The sequence below is a fragment of the Portunus trituberculatus genome, chromosome 18, assembly GCF_017591435.1.
Source record: "Portunus trituberculatus isolate SZX2019 chromosome 18, ASM1759143v1, whole genome shotgun sequence".
Classification (NCBI taxonomy): Eukaryota; Metazoa; Arthropoda; class Malacostraca; order Decapoda; family Portunidae; genus Portunus; species Portunus trituberculatus.
Genome location: NC_059272.1, coordinates 8,194,550 through 8,217,049, shown reverse-complemented (window position 1 = coordinate 8,217,049; position 22,500 = coordinate 8,194,550). Strand labels below are relative to the sequence as shown.

The window sequence follows — 22,500 nt, the reverse complement described above, 5'->3', positions numbered from 1 at the left end:
TACATTTATTCATTCATTTATTTCTAAGAGGGAAAATCGGTCAATAGAAAAAAAAATATCAAAAGATTGTTGTCTCAAATATCGTGTTCGAAAAAAAAAGAGTAGGAAAATGATGTACATATATTACTAATTTTATACTGAACGTTTTTATTTATATATTTATCTATTTACTAATTTTTTGGCCAGTGTTATCATTATGAGTCTTTATTTTCATTTCACTTGCGTGTCACTGTAAAGAGTTTATGCTATTCTTAGTTTCTACAACTCTTTACTTTAATATGACGACTTCCTGATTAATTGTTAGTTTAATTGATGTTTACTTTACGTTTTTTCTTTTTTTCTCCACATTCTTCCTCTTCCTTCCTCTAACATTTCTTTGTATTACTCTTTAAATTCACTCATTTCCTTCCTTTTCCTCCTCATCATCATCATCTCTCTCTCTCTCTCTCTCTCTCTCTCTCTCTCTCTCTTGTCCCTCCTCCTGATCCTGCTCCTCTTCGTCTCCTTTGAGTTCCTTTAACATCACCAGACATCACAGGAATCCAACACAGCACGGCCACTTCCTAGACAGTGGTAACTCACGACCATTCCTCAGCCCTTCACCAACAGGAACACAAACTGACAACCTTAAGACCACCCTAGGACCGCCTAAGACGACCAACAAAACTCTCCGAACAGTACCCTTCGTAGATGTGATGCAAATTCCTCATTGTTGTGGCAAAGTTTCTGAAGAACATATGTAATGACATGAAGGAAGAAGGGAGAGGGAATGTAATAATGCTTCGCACGTCGGAGTTTTTGAATTTATGGGCCAATAACCGGTGTTTCTGGCACTCCGCGTACCCCAAACTGGCAATGTTGAAGAGGAAGAGGATGAGGAGCAGCGTGGGAGGCCGAAGGTGTTGAAAAGGCGAGAGGAACAGCACGGAAATTCGAATATACGAGGTAATAAAAAAAGTATAAGGAACAGGTAAAATAGGAGCTGAAAGAGGAGGTAGAGAGGGAGAACAAGACAGACAGACAGAGAGAGAGAGAGAGAGAGAGAGAGAGAGAGAGAGAGAGAGAGAGAGAGAGAGAGAGAGAGAGAGAGAGAGAGAGAGAGACTAGAGCGAAGACGAAGATGAGGTAAGTCGGCTACCCACCAATCCACTCACCCACCCAGCCACTCACTACCCCCATCCTCACTCCTTTCTTGCCTACGTCACGGCCGCCGCCATTACTGTTTACATACGAGGCGACGCAGGTGCTGGAATTCGTGCGAAGTATTTTTACAGCCGTCGTTTTTAAGCTGCAGACTGGGTATAAACTGGTGGAGGAGCTTAAATGAGACGCTTCATTGCCAACGCGGGGGATTAGCGACAACATAGCTGCCAAGGCACCGCGAATATCAAAGGCTAGGCAACGTTGCTTCAGGACCCCCGCAGATATTAAAGGGCGGCATCATTGCTAACAGGACCCCTGCTAGTGAATATCAAAGGGAAGACGCCCACTGCTTTACGACCTCGCGAATCTGGAAGACTGACTGCCGCTAAAAGACTGCCGTGAATGCTGAGGGATGCATTACGCTACACTAAGACACGGGGTCGCATGGAATCTGCCATCCAAGCTATTTTCAGAGATGGTCTGGGATATATAAGGTAATGTGAAACCAGGTTACTCTAACCTAACCTATGCTAACCCAACTATCTACCGTTGTCGGGTTATCTTAATTCAATCTGACCTAACTTACTGTAACCTAATCTTACCTAACGTAACGTAACGTAACGTAATTTAAACTAATCTATGAAGTATCTCAGGTTCCTGATCTGTGATAAGAATGAAAAAAAGGGAAAGAAAGAAAAACTGAAAAAACTAAGAAATAAAATTCTTGTCAGAAAAGAAAAAAAAAAAAAAAAATCGAAGCCTACATGAAAATTTTCGTGAATGTAGTGAATGTGTCTCCGTTCCGGTGCTTGAGTCCCCTCGCGAACATTGAAGAAAACGCACCCATTGTACAGTACCTACACAGTAGTCCGCGAGGAGCAAGAGCTGCGGGAATCAGACACCACGCTAAGCTGCCACAGACCCCGCGAAAAGTAGAAGGCTTACAAGTCGAGTACGGTGTGTGTGTGTGTGTGTGTGTGTGTGTGTTTGGGATGTGGATGACTGATGACCTACTCTCTCACTCACTCACACACTCACTATAATAGTTATGGATTGCTTAGCAGATACATTCTCATTCACTCACTCCCTCCCGCACTCAGTCACACCCTCACTAGTTATGGACGGTAAAGTAGATAGACACTCTAAATTACTTCCTCACTAACTTCCACAATCACGGTCACGAGCAATGGACTGCAAAATGGATACTCACCCATTCACTCCCTCTTTCCCTCACTCACACATTCACTAGTTATGGAACAGCAATGTAAACTGAAGTGAGTGAGATGTGTGGGATGGCAGAAGGATTACGAAAAGAAATGTTGTGGGAAGAGGAATGTAATAAATGAGGTATGCGTGTGCGAAGGATGGCTTGTAAATGGATGATGCAGGGTTCAGATGAAGAATAATAAGGAAAATGTGGGATTGGAACAAGATTTAGCAAGGGAACAATTACTTGAGTGAAATAGTGTGTGTACGAGTGGATGGATGGAGGGTATCTATTAGGGCACGCTGTTTACTGTGGTCGAAAAACGTGTAGATGTGGATGTTTAAATGGAAGACAAGTGAATTTTAAAAAGAAATGAATGCTTACTTTAGTGAAATAACGTCCGCGTGGAATGGCAAGGAGTGTGTGAATGGGTGGATCTAGATGAAAAATGAGTGAAGGAGGCAATAAAGGATAGTTATAATCAAAACTATGTGAATAAATAGATATACTAAATGAACCTGAATGAAGGTACAGAAAATAAATGACTAATAAATGAACCAGGTACCAAATCATAAAAATCAGAAAACAATAGCACAATAATAACAGAAAGATTAAGAATAGTCACAAGAAATTAAAGGAGAGATGAAGGCAATGGTCACAGAAGAGTCTTTCACAGAGTTAGCGTGATGTAAGAGCGGCGGACGGGGAGGCAGCAATGTAGCGCAGTCTTAGTGGCGGTGTTTGCGCTGGTGTTGGTGTGGTGTTGCAGATACGGGAGGATGTGGCGTTGAATTAGCCGTTGTGGCGCAGTGGGGTTTAGGGGGAAGGTGAAATATGATACGGCGTGGGTAGAAATTGCATTGTGGTCTAAGGTGTGTGTGTGTGTGTGTGTGTGTGTGTGTGTGTGTGTGTGTGTGTGTGTGTGTGTGTGTGTGTGTGTGTGTGTGTGTGTGTGTGTGTGTGTGTGTGTGTGTGTGTGTGTGTGTGTGTGTGTGTGTGTGTGTGTGTGTGTGTGTGTAATTCACATCGGTCGTCTGTGGTGCCAGTCTTCATTACGGAGCGAGCTCAGAGCTCATATACCGATCTTAGGGTGGGACTGAGACCACAACACACCACACAGGGAAAGCAGGCCACAACCCCTCGAGTTACATCCGTATTTACTGCTAGGTGAACAGGGCCACATTAAGAGGCTGTTGCCCCACCGTGTGTGTGTGTGTGTGTGTGTGTGTGTGTGTGTGTGTGTGTGTGTGTGTGTGTGTGTGTGTGTGTGTGTGTGTGTGTGTGTGTGTGTGTGTGTGTGTGTGTGTGTGTGTGTGTGTGTGTGTGTGTGTGTGTGTGTGTGTGTGTGTGTGTGTGTGTGTGTGTGTGTGTGTGTGTGTGTGTGTGTGTGTGTGTGTGTGTGTGTGTGTGTGTGTGTGTGTGTGTGTGTGTGTGTGTGTGTGTGTGTGTGTGTGTGTGTGTGTGTGTGTGTGTGTGTGTGTGTGTGTGTGTGTGTGTGAAAGAAGAAGAAAAGAAAAGCAATGATGAACGAAAAGAAAACCTCTGATGGAATGGAATGAAACAAAAAGGAAAATGTAAGGAAAAAGATGGATAAAATGTGAGTGAGAGAAAGAAATATTTGAACGACATAGAGAGAGAGAGAGAGAGAGAGAGAGAGAGAGAGAGAGAGAGAGAGAGAGAGAGAGAGAGAGAGAGAGAGAGAGAGAGAGAGAGAGAGAGAGAGAGAGAGAGAGAGAGAGAGAGAGAGAGAGAGAGAGAGAGAGAGAGAGAGAGAGAGAGACGTAAGGATGCGAAAGAGAATCAGGAGATAAACAGACTAAGAAATTATGGTAAAGGGGAAAGTAGTAGTAGTAGTAGTAGTAGTAGTAGTAGTAGTAGTAGTAGTAGTAGTAGTAGTAGAAAGAGGAGGAGATGGAGAGAAGGAGGTTGAGGAAATAGCAGATTCTGGATTTATGTTTCCAGATTTGAAGTAAGAAAGAAGGACTAAATATGGGGAACAGTGGTGTTGGTACTTCTTGCATTAGTGGCGATGGTAACACTGATGGCAAAGGTGTGTTGATGGGGAAAATAAAGACGGTAACAGTGATGGTGGAAAAAAAAAACGAAAATATGAAAAAAAATCTAGTAGTAATAATAGTGAAAGGAAGTCAACTAGATAATATCATGTAGTCGTGTATGGTGAGAGTGGAGCGTGGGAGCGTGATGATTATGTGGCAGTGAAGATGGTAATGGTAAAGAGGGGAGGTACGAGTGGTGATGAAGGCAATAATGACACTGAATGAGTATACCTGAAGGAGGATGACAGGCTGAAGGAGGGGATGTATGTAAAAGGGAAGAAATGAAGCCTGGGGAGGAAAGAGAAGAGGCGAGGATGATACTAGGGATTGAGCTTATCTGGTGAGTGACTGGAAACTGAGGAGGATGACTGGGAACGGAGGATTATGACGGGGTTGAAGGGTAGAAATTGGCCAGACTGTCACTGGTTTAAACTGGGGAGCTAAACTGGAAAACTGGGCTGGACTGGATGACTGGAAACAGATACTGGGGCTGACTAGACTGGAAAATTGGGGACTAGTAACTGATATGAAGACTTAACACTAGTGACAAAAGGGCGGCACTTGAAAGAGGGAAGCAAAAGTAAACTGAGAAGGGAAACTGTCTTGGCATGGGTGAAAACAAAAAAGACATTAGTAGGGAGGTAGGATTTGGGGGAATGATGGTGAAACAACAACATAACAGGAGACAGGACAGGCTAAAGGTAGGTCAGTGATGAATCAGAACAAAAGGCACAGGCAGGGCAGAGCTGGAATCAGAACCAGGGTGATGAAAGAGGCGACAAGAGATAGAGCAGGACTGGAGTCGGGCGGGGGCAGGAGGAGGAAAGGTGGGATAGGATGGGATAGGACATCTACTCACCCACGCAGGGATTCCTATGCACCCTTCTGAAAATCTTCTCACACTTGCGTTTCTGTCGGTCGTTGGGACAAATGCAGCCAAACATCGGGGACATCTTGAGTTTGGTCCAGGCCGAGAGACACTTGTTCCTGGGAGAGATGTGACAACTGTGAGCGTGGGAGGCACAGACAAAGAGAGGGGAGAGAGAGACTATAAAAGAAGAAGAAGAAGAAGAAGAAGAAGAAGAGAGAGAGAGAGAGAGAGAGAGAGAGAGAGAGAGAGAGAGAGAGAGAGAGAGAGAGAGAGAGAGAGAGAGAGAGAGAGAGAGAGAGAGAGAGAGAGAGAGAGAGAGAGAGAGAGAGAGAGAGAGAGAGAGAGAGAGAGAGAGAGAGAAACCATCTGTGGAAGGGGTGAGTATGAAGAAGGAAGGTATGTATGGAGGAGAGGTGTGAGGAATGAAAAAAAGGACAAGAGAGGGAAAAGAAAAACTAGGGAAGATTTCATGTTTCTCGCCATATCACTCGAGGTCTTCCATACAATATCTGTTAAAACAAACAACTAAGTTACTGCTTTCATTCTCTCTCTCTCTCTCTCTCTCTCTCTCTCTCTCTCTCTCACCTTGCCTCTATTTCAATTGTTCACCACACCTTGTTCATTAATCCTTTCTTTCCACAGCTACCTTCTCTCTTACTCACTCTCCCTGCCCACCATCTGTCCCTTCCTTTTCTAATACTCGCTGCCCGTGGCTTCCATCTGCATTCACCGGGGCTCAGTCAGTATTTCCCTTTCTTTTTCACTTCTCCGTCCATTCTTCCCTCCCTCATGTCGTTCAGTCCCTCGGGTCATGCCTCCTCCTCCGCTGCCGCCGCCTCCTTTTCCTCCCTCAGGATTTCCATCGGTGCGCCTCCCTCCTGACGGGTTGAGTAATTTCCTTTTCGTTTCGCTAGTTTCCTCCTTCGTCCCCCTCCCTATTTCCCTGCGTCCCCCGAACCCATATTTTACTCTCCCTCTATATTTCCTGAGACTGCCAATGTGCAATTTCCCTTTACCCTCACAGTGTTAAGATTTCACCTTTTTACCACGGCTCGCCCGCCACCTGGACGCCCGTGTGCAGGTCGAGGCGCTAAAGATAAGGAGGAAAAACGCGTCAGAAATCTAGGAGTAGACGTTTAGTAGCTGCTGATAAGGAAGGCGTGGTGCGGTGCGGCGCGGTGCTGCAGACACTGCTACCAGGATGCTTGGTGATGTTGGGTAATACTTGGCTGTGCTGGGAGGTGCTGGGTGATGCTGGCTAACCTTCCGCACCACATATTCCTTATCCCCTCCTTCCTTCCTTCCTCCGTTTTCTTTAAACCAACTTTACTAGGTCACTGTTTTCTGTGCCATTTTTCTTACATTTTTTTTTCTAGTTTTCTCTCATTTGTACAGTTTTTACATTCAACGCGTCACGTTTCAACACTCGACCTTCACCTTTCCTCGCTCCCACAATCTTCCTTTCTCATACCTGTCTTTGTCACCTGTCATCCTATTTTCTATGCACCTTTAAACCTCTCTCTCTCTCTCTCTCTCTCTCTCTCTCTCTCTCTCTCTCTCTCTCTCTCTCTCTCTCTCCTCTTCCTCCTCCTCTCCTCCTCCTCCTCCTCCTCCTCCTCCTCCTCCTCCTCCTCTCCTGCTGCTTTGACACAATCAGGAAAAGGCGAGGAAAGCTGCGCTAGAAGACAAAAGACAGTGCAGGCTTTGAAGTGTTCGTTTCTCAGTCCTTTCTTGTATTTCTTTCCTACAACAGCGATTTGTATCCATATTTTGTACTTTACTTGGTTGTTTTTGTTCTATTTTCCGTCTCGCTCTTCTTTGTTTTCTATTTATTTGTGGGATTCCTGTTTAGTAATCCTATATTTTCTTTACAATTTCTGTTCAAAGGAATGCGTATGAAAATTATTTCTCTCTTTTTCTGAGTAATCCTCAATTTTCATTCCGATTCCTAGATTACAATTTCTCTCTCTCTCTCTCTCTCTCTCTCTCTCTCTCTCTCTCTCTCTCTGTCTCCTCCAGTCATTCCTCCAATACATATGTTACAACCCCTATAACCTAAAACAGCATAACCTAAAATATCACAAGGAACGAGGGAATTATTTCTTAGGGAGAGTTGCAAGTAGAATATTCATGAGAGCAACTTATCATGTGAGAGGTTATACACGTTACACACCACACCTACTCCAATCACAACTCACACACCCTCCTCCTGCAGCATCGCTACACAAGGCTCTCTTCTTCCTCTCACCGCTATTCTGTCCATCTCTCTAATGCAGGAGTTAACCAGTACTCTCAATCATTCATACCTTTCTCTGGTAAACTCTGGAACTCCCTACCTGCTTCTGTATGTAAATCTTCCTACGACTAGACTTCTTCTAAGGGGGAGATTTCAAGAAATTTGTCCCAGATTTTTGGCTAATTCTCTTAATCTTTTAGGGAACTGGCAATCAAGTGGGCCTTTTTTGTTATATTTTTTGCTGCCATTGGCCAGCTTCCCCTTTTCCATAAAAAAAGTAGCACGTGTAATGTACCTCAGCGTAACCCTCAGCCTAACCTTAACTAGTCCTAGTCCATGCTCATCCCAAACACCAGGAAAAACAGATAGAGTGTATGTTTGGCTCCCTGCGGTGTGTGACCTTCCCAGTCCATCCTAGAGGGAGTCACGCCCGCCCCGCCACGCATCACGCATGAGGTCCAGTGAAGCAAAGCACGAAATGCAATGAAAAGAAAAGACGAAGCGAAAATTGAATAGAATAGAAAATGCGAGAAGTGAAGCGAGGAGAGAAAAATGAGAAAAGAAGTGGAGGAAAGAGAAGAAAATGTGTGTATGAAAGAGAGAGAGAGAGAGAGAGAGAGAGAGAGAGAGAGAGAGAGAGAGAGAGAGAGAGAGAGAGAGAGAGAGAGAGAGAGAGAGAAAGCGGTGTGGGCGATTAAACAAGATGCATACAAAGCCAAACTATAAAACCTGGGAAATATAAAATGTATATAAGTAAGCTACACTATTTCAAACATTATTTCACGTACATGACACCGAAAAAAAAAAAAAAAATGAAAATCAGTACAAGAACACCAACTGACTAGGTAGTAAGTAGAAAAGAAGGAAATAGAACACAAAATCACGAGAAATCACATAATCACGAGAAATGACTAGGCAGTATGTAGAAATGACTAGGTAGTATGTAGAAAAGGTAGTGTGTATAAATGACTAGGTAGTTTATAGAAAGGAAGGAAACAGAACACATAATCACGAGAAATGTCACGAAAATGATATCAGCATTTCTTATCGCTGCATGAAAATTGATGTGAGGATATTGAAAGATCGCGTTTTAAGACAGAGAGAGAGAGAGAGAGAGAGAGAGAGAGAGAGAGAGAGAGAGAGAGAGAGAGAGAGAGAGAGAGAGAGAGAAAACATCACCAAACAGAAAAAATAGATAAGAAAGACGACATAATAAAGAGAATAAAAAGACATAACACTCCACATGAAACAAAAGAAGAAAGAGAAAAAAGAAAGAAAGAGGAAGAGAAAGAGAGAAAAAATATTCAAAAAATACATGCGAAAAAAAAAAAAATGAACAGACAAAAATCTTCCTTCAGAGAATTAAGAAAAACCCACGAAAAATAACCTCACTAATTAAATTCTCACGCACAGGCGGAGGAAGAAAAAAGAAAAGATAGAGAGAGAGAAAAAAAATAAGAACACGAGGAGAAGCTGTAGGAAGACTCGTGGGGAGGGGGTGGAGGGAGACGGAAGTGTAGGCGTGCTAGGAACAGGAAGTGGGGTGGTGGAGGGGCGGGAGGGGGAAGAAAAGCGGGACAATCTGAGCTAAACTTGGTCAGAATGGGAGGGTGGCGGTGCTGTACAGACTCCAGGACTGCCCATTACTACACACCAATCTTGAACGCGGGACGCAAATGTGTCTTGTGCAGGGAGGAGGAAGAGGAGGAGGAGGAGGAGGAGGAGGAGGAGGAGGAGGAGGAGGAGAGGAGGAGGAGGAGTAAATATAGTGGTAGTAGTAAGTAGATAAGGAAGGCGAAGAGTAGAGAGAGAGAGAGAGAGAGAGAGAGAGAGAGAGAGAGAGAGAGAGAGAGAGAGAGAGAGAGAGAGTGAAGAATAACACTATAAAGAGCAGACTAGTGCTTCTGTGTGTGTGTGTGTGTGTGTGTGTGTGTGTGTGTGTGTGTGTGTGTGTGGACAAGAGAAAAAAAACATGGTTTTAACACCTACCCACCCACCCACCTAAAGAAACACACACACACACACACACACACAAGAAATTCGAGATGGAAAGAAGAGAAGAAAGAGAGAGAAATTACAAAAGAAGGAGATAAAGGAGAGACAATAAAAAGGAAATGAGAAATAGAAATGAATAGAAAGGTCGCACAAATGAGGAAATAGAAGAGAGAGAGAGAGAGAGAGAGAGAGAGAGAGAGAGAGAGAGAGAGAGAGAGAGAGAGAAATGAAGGGTCGTACTGGATTTACATTCGCCATAATTTATGAAAGATCAGATGAGCAAAGAAAAGACTAATTATCTCTCTCTCTCTGTGTGTGTGTGTGTGTGTGTGTGTGTGTGTGTGTGTGTGTGTGTGTGTGTGTGTGTGTGTGTGTGTGTGTGTGTGTGTGTGTGTGTGTGTGTGTGTGTGTGTGTGTGTGTGTGTGTGTGTGTGTGTGTGTGTGTGTGTGTGTGAATTAAAAGAGGAGATCAAATGAAGAGAGAGAGAGAGAGAGAGAGAGAGAGAGAGAGAGAGAGAGAGAGAGAGAGAGAGAGAGAGAGAGAGAGAGAGAGATTTACAACATACAAGAACAACTAATATAATCTAAGAAACGAAAAAAAAATCATTGACAGTACAAATAGGAATGAACGTAAATAAAACAACAAACAGACAAAAAAAGGAAGGAGGAGGAGGAAGAGAAAGATAAATGCTGATAAACGATGCTGAGAAAGAAGGGAACAGGCGATAAATCAAGATGAAGCGCATTACACATATTTCTTCATCATTCCCTTCCTCCTCTTCTCCTCACCTATTCTTTATAATGCTCAACTACATCTCTCTCTCTCTCTCTCTCTCTCTCTCTCTCTCTCTCTCTGTGTAGTTTTTTATCATTATTATTTCATTATTATTCGTTTTTTCAATATCGTCATCATTATCATCATCATTATCATCATCATTATTATTCCCCTTTCTCTTTTCTAACTCTTCCTTGCTGCTTTCATCTTCTTCCTTCAATGTCTCTCTCTCTCTCTCTCTCTCTCTCTCTCTCTCTCTCTCTCTCTCTCTCTCTCCCCTCCACATCACGCCCAGCTATCGGTATCCTGTCTTCTTCGAATTTCCTCCACCGAACTATCTCCGTGACCCAAGCCATCCTCTTTCACCCAAGAAATCATCCACCCAAACCATCCTTCTGCACCCAAAGCACCCTTCTCCACTTAACCCCTTCAGTACCATGACACATCTTCACATTGTTTAGTTTTTTCTTTTACCATGTGGGCTTTTCACGGGAATTTATGGGCAAAAGGAGATATTATTTTGGGTACCTCCTATCTCAAAGCCCACCCGCTAGGAAACTGTTGCCCCGAGTGAGGAAGCCCAACCTACACTCGAACCGTGGACAGGATTCGAACCCGTGCGCTTGGAGACCCATCGGACCCCAAAGCACGCATGATTCCACTGTACCACGGCGGCTCCCTATTAGGTGATTTTATACAGCTTCAGAATCTCATGTGGGGATTAAAATAATGAAGATTCTGGGCCATTAACCTTTTGACCTCCAAAAACCCTTGCTAATATCAATAAAATCGTCTAATCTTACTCAAAACTCATGGTACTGAAGCTATCCTCCTTAGCCATCCTCCTCCACCTACATCCTTCACTTAAGCCATGCACCTCCACCAACTCCACCTTCATTCCAGCTATTCTACTCCACTTTCTCCACTAGACAAGAAATTCTACTCCACTCAAATTATCCTTCATCACTCACTCACGAACGAACGAGAGAGAGAGAGAGAGAGAGAGAGAGAGAGAGAGAGAGAGAGAGAGAGAGAGAGAGAGAGGATGAGGTCAACGGAAGATAAGGATGGAGGGGGAAGGAAGAAGGAGGGGAGAGAGGGAAGGAGAGAGGAGAGGCTGACCATCTAGAATCTCTGCCCTGATCCTTTAAGTCCCCTTCCTCTCTCCACCTCTCCCTCCCTCGCTCTCTCTCTTTCTCACTCTCTCTCACTTTCATCCTCTCTCCCGCTGACCACCGCAAGTAGTGAGTGCCCATTATTACTGGCGTCCTGCTGAGAGAGAGAGAGAGAGAGAGAGAGAGAGAGAGAGAGAGAGAGAGAGAGAGAGAGAGAGAGAGAGTATATTCACAAGCTAAACAACGTGATATTTAACAAGTTGAAATATAACAAACAACTTTTACGACAATTGTCAAGTTTACTTTTCTTTTCCTTTTCATTTCCCACAACTTGTGATGATGAACACACGACAAGTCCTCTTACTCACTCTCTCTCTCTCTCTCTCTGAACCCTCCCACCCATAAAGCATCACAGTAACACCTTATTTCACACCTTACTTCACTCTGATAAGCCACTCCCATGCTCTGCCGCTCTGCTCCATTATCTGACACACACCTCCCACCTTTGTTACACTATATTACACTGCTTTTTCAGGGACGGCGGTGGTCGGAGTAAGGATCTGCTTCACCCTCCTATTAAGACAATAAGGTTTAGTGGGTATTAGTGTTAGGTGGGTATTTTTGTCTTCGTCGGTCTCGTCTCTCTCTCTCTCTCTCTCTCTCTCTCTCTCTCTCTCGTCTCCGGCTTCGTTATTTTCTTGGTCTTTTCATTTTTTCTTGATGTTTTTAATTAATTCTTCTTGTCCTCTTTAATCTTATGTACTCTTCGCCTTTAATTCATATTCATTTTCACTCGTCCTTCTCTTCTCACCTTCCTTTACTTTTTTATCTTGCTTTTAATTCCTCGTTACTTCATTTCTCTACTCTATCTTACTGTTCTTTTCTCCTTCTTTTCTTCCTCTTCCTTCATCTTCTTCCAGATCATCCCTCTTTTCCTTAACCCTCAGTTACTTTCCTCTTCCCCATTTATCTTTCATTACTTCATATCTTTTCTCCCTCTTTCATTACTTCTCCTCTTCCTTCTTCATCACTCATCTTTCTTACTAACATTACCACCACCACCACCACCACCACCACCGGATGCTATAAACTGAAAACCTGACGATGTACATTAAGTTATTAGAGAACAAAGAGCATTAGGAACACAGAACATTTTGCCTGTGATTTCCTTTTGTTTCCCTTTTCCACCCGACTCTGCTCCAATAGATTATGCACTATGTGTCTAATACTTGTGTCAAACTTTTGCTCCACCTGCTCTGTTTAATTTTCTTTTATGACTTGAAGGAGAAGGAATCTTAAGTGTCAGCTCCTCGGTTCCTTGCTTCACCTATCCTAGACTGGGGAGACTGGTAGGTGGTCAGATGGCTATGTGCTGTTAATGACGCTTAAATCTACGACTGACTAACTGCTTGGCTGACTAGATGGATAGATAGATAGATGGATGGATATGTGAATGACAGGATGAAAAGTAAACAGGGAAAGACAAAAAGAACAGAAGTGTGATAGATAGATAGATAGATAGATAGATAGATAGATAGATAGATAGATAGATAGATAGATAGAGAGAGAGAGAGAGAGAGAGAGAGAGAGAGAGAGAGAGAGAGAGAGAGAGAGAGAGAGAGAGAGAGAGAGAGAGAAACGTACGGATGTGTAGGAAGAGTAGACAGGTCGATAAGTTTAGTAGCTATAAAATCACGATAAAATTTACATTGCTTCCCACCTTCCACCCTACTTCAACCAGCCCCACCCAGCGTCCCTCACACACAATCCACACCAGCCCGCCCACCACACCACACTGCACAGGACACCACTACCTAAAAACACAACCCACACACCCATATCCAGTTTCCACACACTCCACACGACTCCGTAACTCTCCACTGTACCCTTCCACACAACCTATTACATCCACTACATGCCTAGAATCATAAGGAAATGAGAAAAAAAAGTATATAAACATGCTATACTTCAAAGATACACTCATTCACACACTAAATCACTCCCTGACTTACTCTGACACATTTTTCTTACTCTCTCACCCAGCCAAGTAATCGCCGCCTCTACTCACGTGTCGGTCATTCTGCATTGGTCGTCCTTCACCTTACAAGCGTTCCTGAAGTCATCGTACAGGTTCATGCACCCCGGCAGCTTCTCGCAGGTGGTGAGGGCGTACTCGCACAGAGGTAGGGCGTGCACGGCGTAAGGGGACTCGTCTGCACGGGAGGAACAGAGGTTAATGTTTGTGCACGTGTAGGAATAGGAGAACGTGAGGAGTTGGGAGGCTGGGGATGTTAGTATTTATCTAGTTGTATTTACCTAGTTGTAGTTTTACAGGGCCTGGGCTTTATGCTCGTGTGGCCCGGTCTCCATATCTACACTTATTCAATTTTTCTTTAAAACAATGTACACTCTTTGCTGACACCACATACTCACTCAAACTGTTCCTTGATGTGTGTGTGTGTGTGTGTGTGTGTGTGTGTGTGTGTGTGTGTGTGTGTGTGTGTGTGTGTGTGTGTGTGTGTGTGTGTGTGTGTAATTACAAGTATAAAATATGTATAGCTACTTAACTACTTACAGTTGATTAATGATGCATAATCAACTACTTCGAAGTACGTAGATATATACAAAAGCCTCTTAGTAGATATTATGTACTGTACATCCTACACACACACACACACACACACACACACACACACACACACACACACACACACACACACACACACACACACACACACATGCTCATAACATGCTCATTATCTTACTATAAATACAAATCGACTAATATTCACACATCATTTCTCTCTCTCTCTCTCTCTCTCTCTCTCTCTCTCTCTCTCTCTCTCTCTCTCTCTCTCTGTATAACATTCCCCTACACATCTAATATTCTCCTCATTTGGCACTTACCTACACCCTCTCTCTCACACACACACACACACACACACACACACACACACACACACACACACACACACACACACACACACACACACACACACACACACACACACACACACACACACACACACACACACACACACACACACACACACACATGACATACTCGTACGCCCACACCTTCCCCTACAAATAAGAGCTTGGGGTCACCTGCCCCTAATGAGCTCCACCTGTGGCAAATGAGGCCCCACTTATCCACTTCCTCCACATACTTCCCTTAATGGACCGCTCCCTTGAGATGGAGCTCCCCCTCCCCCCCGTCTCTCTAGATTCCACAGTCATAAGTCCCTCTCGTTACCCAAGGAAGGAAGGGGAGTGGAGGGGAGAGAGGAAGAGGGTGGATAGATTGGAGAAGGGGAATGGGAGAAAGGTGGAAGGGTAGTGGAAAAATGAAGGAAAATAAGTAAATGAGAAGGAAGAGATAAAATGAGAGAAAAGGGCATAGGAGAAAGATGGAAGGATAGGAGGAAAGAGGAGAGAAGAGAAATGAAAGATAAAGGTGAAAGGGAGAAAGCTGGAGGAACAGAAGGAAGGCAAGAGAAGGAAAATTGAAGGAAAGATGGCAATGAGGGTGAGAAAAACATAAGAAGAAAAGAAAGGATGGAGAGAGAGAGAAAAAAAGGCAGTATTAGGTAAGTGAAAGAAAAATGGAGAGGCGGGAGGAGAGGAGAGAAGGAAGCATTAAGGAAAAGTGGAAGAGTAGATGAAACGAAGGAGAGGAAAAGGAAAGTAAGAGGAAATGTGGTAATGGTGAAGATAGAAGGAGGGATGTTTGGAAAGAAAAAGAGAGAGAATATGTAAGGAGAAAGAAGGAATGAAAGACAAGTGAAAGAACAGAAACAGAAAGGAGGTAGGAAAGAAAGAAGAGAGGAAAGAAAAAAAAAATAGAGGAGGAACGGTAAAACAATATAAATCACGATGTAGAAAAAACAAAAAATTGGAAATAAAGGAGGAAGAAGCAATGGAAGGAAGAAGAGGAAAAAAAAGGAAAAAAAAAAAACACTGCGCTGTACATAAAAGTAAAAGACTAAAAAAAAAAAAAATAAAGGTGAAGAAAGGAGGAAGAGGAAGAAGATGAAAAGAAGAGAAACGAAAGCCACATGCAGGTGGGAGCGAAAGAAAAAGAAGGAAAGGAAGAGATGGAGGTGACAGGAGAACGAGGAGAGGAGGAAAAAGAAGGAAAAAGAAAAAAAAGCGCGTAGTTTGGAAAAGAATATGGGAGGGAAAATTATATTGCAAAAATAAATGGTCTGAGAGGAAAAGGAGGGGTAGAAAGAGAGAGAGAGAGAGAGAGAGAGAGAGAGAGAGAGAGAGAGAGAGAATTGGAGAGGAAAAAGAAAAAAATATAAATATATATATATATATATATATATATATATATATATATATATATATATATATATATATATATATATATATATATATATATATATATATATATATATATATATATATATATATATATATATATATATATATATATATATATATATATATATATATATATATATATATATATATATATATATATATATATATATATATATATATATATATATATATATATATATATATATATATATATATATATATATATATATATATATATATAAAGAGATGTTATTATAGAATTGTTTAAGAAAATGTGTTGCTTTGATTCCCAGAAAGCTAATAATAATAAAAAAAATACATAAAAAACTACATCAAAGAAAATGAAAACTGTGAATATTAAACGTACATAACTCTCTCTCTCTCTCTCTCTCTCTCTCTCTCTCTCTCTCTCTCTCTCTCTCTCTCTCTCTCGTACAGTCTTTCTTTCAAATCTAATTACTGATCGGATCCAAAATAAAGACAGAATTAAGACCAAGAAGGCTGGAAAAACTAATTGGGAGGGAGCAAACCAAACTCACTTACCTGGATTACGTGAGCCTCATTACCTGCGTCCCTCATCATTACACACACACACACACACACACACACACACACACACACACACACACACACACACACACACACACACACACACACACACACACACACACACACACACACACACACACACACACACACACACACGTACGCACAGCTACGAGAAATATGAATTGTCTAGGGAAAATGTGTTCTCTTATTTTTGAGATCTCTGTTATTGTTACTACTATTAATGTTATTGTTATTATCATTATTATTATTATTATTATTATTATTATTACTATTATCATTATTATCATTATTACTACTACTACTTCTACTACTACTACTACTAGTACTACTACTACTACTACTACTACTACTACTAGTAGTAGTAGTAGTAATACTAATAGTAGTAATGATAGTAGTAGTGTCATTATTAGTATTACAAATATAACTATTACTTCTAAGACTAGGACTAAAACCATCACCACCACTACTACTAGGAAACAATAAGAACAACAACTAGTACTGTAATATTAATACCATTACTACTATAACTCCCTCAGCTACTACTACTATTACTACTTCTACTACTACTACTACTACTACTACTACTACTACTACTATTACAACAACAACTACTACTTCTACTACTGCTACTACTACTACAACTGCTACTGCTACTACTGTTATCACGAGAACCAACACTCTTACTACAAATATCAATACCACCACCACCACCACCACCACACAACAACAAAACATATATAAATAATTACAACCAAACATCTTTATATTTCCCACAGGAGTACGTAGGATGAAAAAGAAACAGGAAGGGAAGTGAAGGGGAGGCGGGTGAGTGGAGGCGTATGGAAGGAAGGAAGGAAGGGAGGGAAGGACGCTGTTCTGTGGCACATAAAGGAAAATGTGAGGAAAAAAAAATCACCCAGACAAAGGTGGAGGAAGGTGAACAAATGGCTCATTACCCTCATCAACACCACCTCTGTTCGTCCCTCCACCTCAATATCCTGCGTCCTCATTAATAGAGCAAACAGAAATAATTATCACCCCATCAAAGAGAGAGAGAGAGAGAGAGAGAGAGAGAGAGAGAGAGAGAGAGGCAACAGACTCTCCCTCCCTATCCCTCCTACTTATGACGTCACGTCCCTCGAGGTTTCCTATTGGCTAGGTAAGTGACAGCTTAACCAATGACATAAAAGAGAGTAGAAAGAGTGTGTGAGTGAGACAGTGGTGCTTCGAGTCTGGCTGTTTTTTAAGCGTGAATAATTGAAGCAAAATATACAAACAGTGAGAGAGAAAATATGTGATACTGAGGATATTAGTCGGTGGAGAGAGAGAGAGAGAGAGAGAGAGAGAGAGAGATGCATAAATCATAAGACCAAAGCTTTCTCTCTCTCTCTCTCTCTCTCTCTCTCTCTCTCTCTCTCTCTAACACACACATAGTTAATTTAAGATTCGGAAACCCTAAGTACAGGACAAAAGAACTAATATAAGAGAGAGAGAGAGAGAGAGAGAGAGAGAGAGAGAGAGAGAGAGAATACATGTACGGAAGTAGGAAACAGTTTTTTGGAAGTGAATCAAGGTAAACAAACATAGTCTTTGTATCTGACAAAGTATTTGATGAATAATTAACTGACTAACTGAATGACTGAATGACTCATCGGTTGAATGAATAAAACGAAAAGAGAAAAAAAGATTGCGGAAAGTACCTGGAGGAAACGAAAAAGAAGAGTAAGAATCTAGTTAGCTAATTGGCTGTTTGACTGATTGACTATCTAAGGAGACGGACAAAAGGAAGGCAGAACAGAAAAAAGATCTAGAGAGAGAGAAAAAAAAACTTCTATTTGAATAATAAAATGACCGAGTGAACGAGGGAGTGATTTGACAAAAGGAAGGTGCTCCAACACTGACTGACTGATAGAATGACCTGCTGACTGAATGGCTAGATATAGACTGAGTGGTAGATAAAAAGAAAAGGAAAAAACCAAGCACAGGGCAATGAAAGCAAAAATAAATAAAGAAAGAACAAATGAACAAGTAATTATTGGGAAAAAAAACGAAATAAGAATATCAAGAGGCATTTAACTCACAAAAGGGAAACACTTTTAACGCTTACTAGTAAAGAATAAAGTAAATGCACACGAGAGAGAGAGAGAGAGAGAGAGAGAGAGAGAGAGAGAGAGAGAGAGAGAGAGAGAGAGAGAGAGAGAGAGAGAGAGAGAGAGAGAGAGAGAGAGAGAGAGAGAGAGAGAGAGAGAGAGAGAGAGAGAGAATCATGCAACAATCACGAAAAGAAACGAAAGAAAAAGAAAACAGGAACCACAACACAAATTCAATTGAAGACCCTTACAAAACTACCCATACTTAAAAAAACACACTACACTACACTACACTAATCTAATTCAACTGTATAACCACCTCAAGTAACTACAAGGCTATAAAAACAAAAAAAAGAAAAAGCTCCTTATAAGTAGAACAAGTACGAACAACACTGCTAGCAACACACAAGACCCACTCCTGTTCTCCACGAAGTTGCACGGGTGGTCGAAGATGAACTCTGAAGACATTGCACTCCCGGTCCAGGTGAGGCTCGCGGCACAGACAGGTGGGCTGGAAGTAAGGGAAGCCCAGGATGGTGCGTAGGGCGGCCAGGCACTTGTTCACTGTCACTGTCGAGCACGCAACTGTCAAGGAGAGAGAGAGAGAGAGAACAGGAGAGGGTTAGTGTTGTATGTGAGGGGAAGTAGAGATTATAGTATGTGTATAGGTAAAGGTGAAGAAAGGATAATGAGAAGGATATATATAGATGGATGGATTGACAGGTTCATGAACTTATAGGTAGATAAAAACTAGATAGACAGGGTAGATTGATATATAGTTAGATAAATACTGTAGATATCAAGGCAGAAAGATAAAAAGATATATGCGAGAGAGAGAGAGAGAGAGAGAGAGAGAGAGAGAGAGAGAGAGAGAGAGAGAGAGAGAGAGAGAGAGAGAGAGAGAGAGAAATTGGTATTACGTATACATGAAAACACCGGATGCGAAATTCATTACATACGTCCAAAACAGACATATAAATTATCATCATTACAAGTCATTATTATTATTATCATTATTATTATTATTATTATTATCATGGAAACCGGTATCATCATTACCATCATCATCATCATTGCTGTCTCTCTGTACTACTGAATTGTATGTTTGTAGAGTTTTGTTACACGTAATTAATGAGAGAGCAGTTGTATTGTTCAGAGAGAGAGAGAGAGAGAGAGAGAGAGAGAGAGAGAGAGAGAGAGAGAGAGAATACAGTGCACGGCTAACATTGTAATTATATACAAATTTATAAGCTACAGACATGTCAATGAATAAAACATACATATATACATACATAAAACATATATTTACATACATGCATACAAACAGACAGACAAACAGACAGACAGACAGGAGGACAGACAAGTAAATTGAAAACAGGTAAGAAAAAAAATATTATGAAGAGGAAATGTTGGAGAGGGAGGGATCCGTGGAGAGGAAGGAAGGACGGAGAGGATGGGGGAGAGGGAGGGAGAGGGAGGTTGGATAGGGAGGAGAGGAGTGAGTGGGGTGGCTCGGAGGAAAGGATGGATGGGCAGGTTTGTGGGGAACAGGTGCCTCGAGGGGGGGAGGAGCAGAGAGGAGAGAGGGGGTGTTTCCCGACACATCTGGGGCCCGGGGCGGCGGAATCCACCTGGCACTGACAACCACCTCTTCATTATCGTTGGAAATACACCTGCCCACTCTATTCCAGATAAGCGGGGCGGGGTGAGAGGGGCGGAGGACGGGGTAGGGTGGGACTGGTGGGGTCAAGGGAGGTGAGGTACGCTGAGGTTGAAGTGGGAAGGAAATATTAAGGGTCAGGAGGGTTTGGGCAGACGAGTTCTCTTTAAAGAATATTTTTAGTAATGGAGTTTTAGGGTTCGCAAGGGTGAGGCGAGCGTAATGAGACCGTCACGACCTCCGGAATTGCCTCGACTCTCAATCACACAAGTACCATCATCAGCTGCCCCCACGTACGACCATCAGCGTCATCATCCATCGCCCGTTTCATTGAGGTGGCCCAGTGCCCTCCCATCCATCACGACCTCCGCCACGTTCCAGCATTACCGTTGTTACCTATAAATCGTACCATCGACCGTCCCAGACCAGGGTTTATTACCGAGCCTCGACCACTACTGTTTGTCATCATCACTAGAGGTCACCTTTCACGATGTGCGCTGCTTGCCTCGCCCGTCCCATCTACGAGTCTCCTGCAAGCAAGGCCGAATTCTTCTCCAATTCACTGCTGGCACGATCTTCAAATCACTATGATAGATTGCCTGCTGCACTTCTCTGTTCACAGCACTTTTCCTTAACAATAAGCCCTCTCATCTCCTGGAAAACTATTGAAATCTATCAGTTGTCAGGTTTTGGAAGGAACTCTCAGCAGATCAGTGGACTTAAGACTGATGGAAGGGAATAAACACTGAGAAATGAACACCTCTAGTGACTTGACGCCTGTCTCGAGAACTATTCCAGTGAATGTGATCGACCGGTAGACGCCGTGCCACGTACTCATTCGGTTGGAACTTGCGTTCACGGTCTGTACGCCAAACCGGCTTATGAAGCATTCGTTCATTTAATGCTGCGTAAACCAGTGAAGCCGCTTATTACCAACCGTTTATTATCAAACATGTCGATGCATTTACTCGGATTGTTGTTGTGTTCATGTTCTAAAACCATAAGCTTCAGCAAGACTCAGCTTCTGCTTCATGAAGGCGAGAATCCCACTCTCAGCGAGGCACCGCCGTGGCGCATTCGTGCTGAGCGACTCCATAACAGGAGGAGCCGCGCTAATCCCCGGATGACTCCTTGCCAAGACCCGCCTTTGTTAGGACTCCTCCGCCAAGGTGTATGAAATTTTCCAAAATCTTCCAATTCTCCCTCTAGTTACGAACACACCCACCCCTACACACATACAAACACACAGACACACAAACACACACACAAACACACACACACACACACACACACACACACTCTGCCCCGCCTGGTGAGCAGTCAAATACCTGACCTTGGGCTTGGCTTTGATACCTTTAGGCCCACGGGCTTCAATTTTACTTTTCGCGGACTTAAAACTTTCAAACCAACTTTCGGTGTTAAAACTCTATACATACCAGCCTAACCACACATAAGACCACAGTTCAGCAAAGGCTTGTCATGGGATCAATAATCGCTGTGGAAATTCAAAGAGGTCTGTGAAGGCACCGCAGTATCTCGCACTGTACTCAATGAAAAATCTATGAGGTTCTCATCGAATGTAAGCGCTTTCCCTCGAGGCTCCAAGCAACACACTACGAGGGATTCACAACACACGGATGGCACACAGATCTTAAGAATGAAACCTGACAGTTCGATGCTTGTAATTTTTGGAGGTTTGCCTAAAACAGTACAATTGTATGGCGGCCGAACGACTACTCTGCTGCACACATATAAGTGTGACACCCTTGTTCAAATCCTGATTCTCATTTCTTTCCTGACAGAAACAGCCAGGCTCCTCGTGTCTAGGGAACTGACACGTGCAACCCTCGTAAAAAAATAAGATATCAACTCAAAGCCTTTAACGCCTTTCGTGACACGAAAACCATGAAACCCACCAATCACTAGCAGGAAGGAGCTGTATAATAAAAGGGCAAAGGATACAACATAGCTCAATATACAGTAGGCAGTGTTCCTGTACCTCCCGCGTCATATATCATTCCGACATTGTGCACCTGAGCAGCTAGGCGGAGCACATACGCTTCGGTAAAGAAGTCGATGGTGGCCATCATTGGAGTAGAATTGAAATAGCCCTCTTCCTCCTCTGGCATTCCCGTAGCACTGCTCTTCTCCCCACACGGCCAATACTCGTGGTTCACGCCGCATACATACCAATCAAACCATAGTATGTGTCGGTTTTCTGACTTCGTACTCTGACCACGTCCGCCATATACCGCTGAAGGAAATACTATCACCATTTCAATCAACTACTATTACTACTACTACTACTACTACTATTCCTGTTACTCCTCTTTCTCCTCGTCTTACTACTACTACTACTACTACTACTACTACTACTACTACAACTGCTGCTGCTGCTGCTGCTGCTGCTGCTGCTGCTGCTGCTGCTGCTGCTGCTGCTGCCACTACTACC

At 42.7% G+C, this 22,500-nt stretch overlaps 1 protein-coding gene across 1 annotated transcript in view; it reads right to left on the bottom strand.

Annotated features, from left to right (window-relative positions):
• The window catches only part of LOC123505648, a 246,719-nt gene that overhangs the window by 24,495 nt on the left and 199,724 nt on the right, over window positions 1–22,500 (bottom strand). The window contains 4 exon segments of the mRNA XM_045257249.1: window positions 5,267–5,394; window positions 13,468–13,612; window positions 18,805–18,845; window positions 18,847–18,973. Coding sequence (XP_045113184.1) covers window positions 5,267–5,394; window positions 13,468–13,612; window positions 18,805–18,845; window positions 18,847–18,973 — 441 coding nt within the window.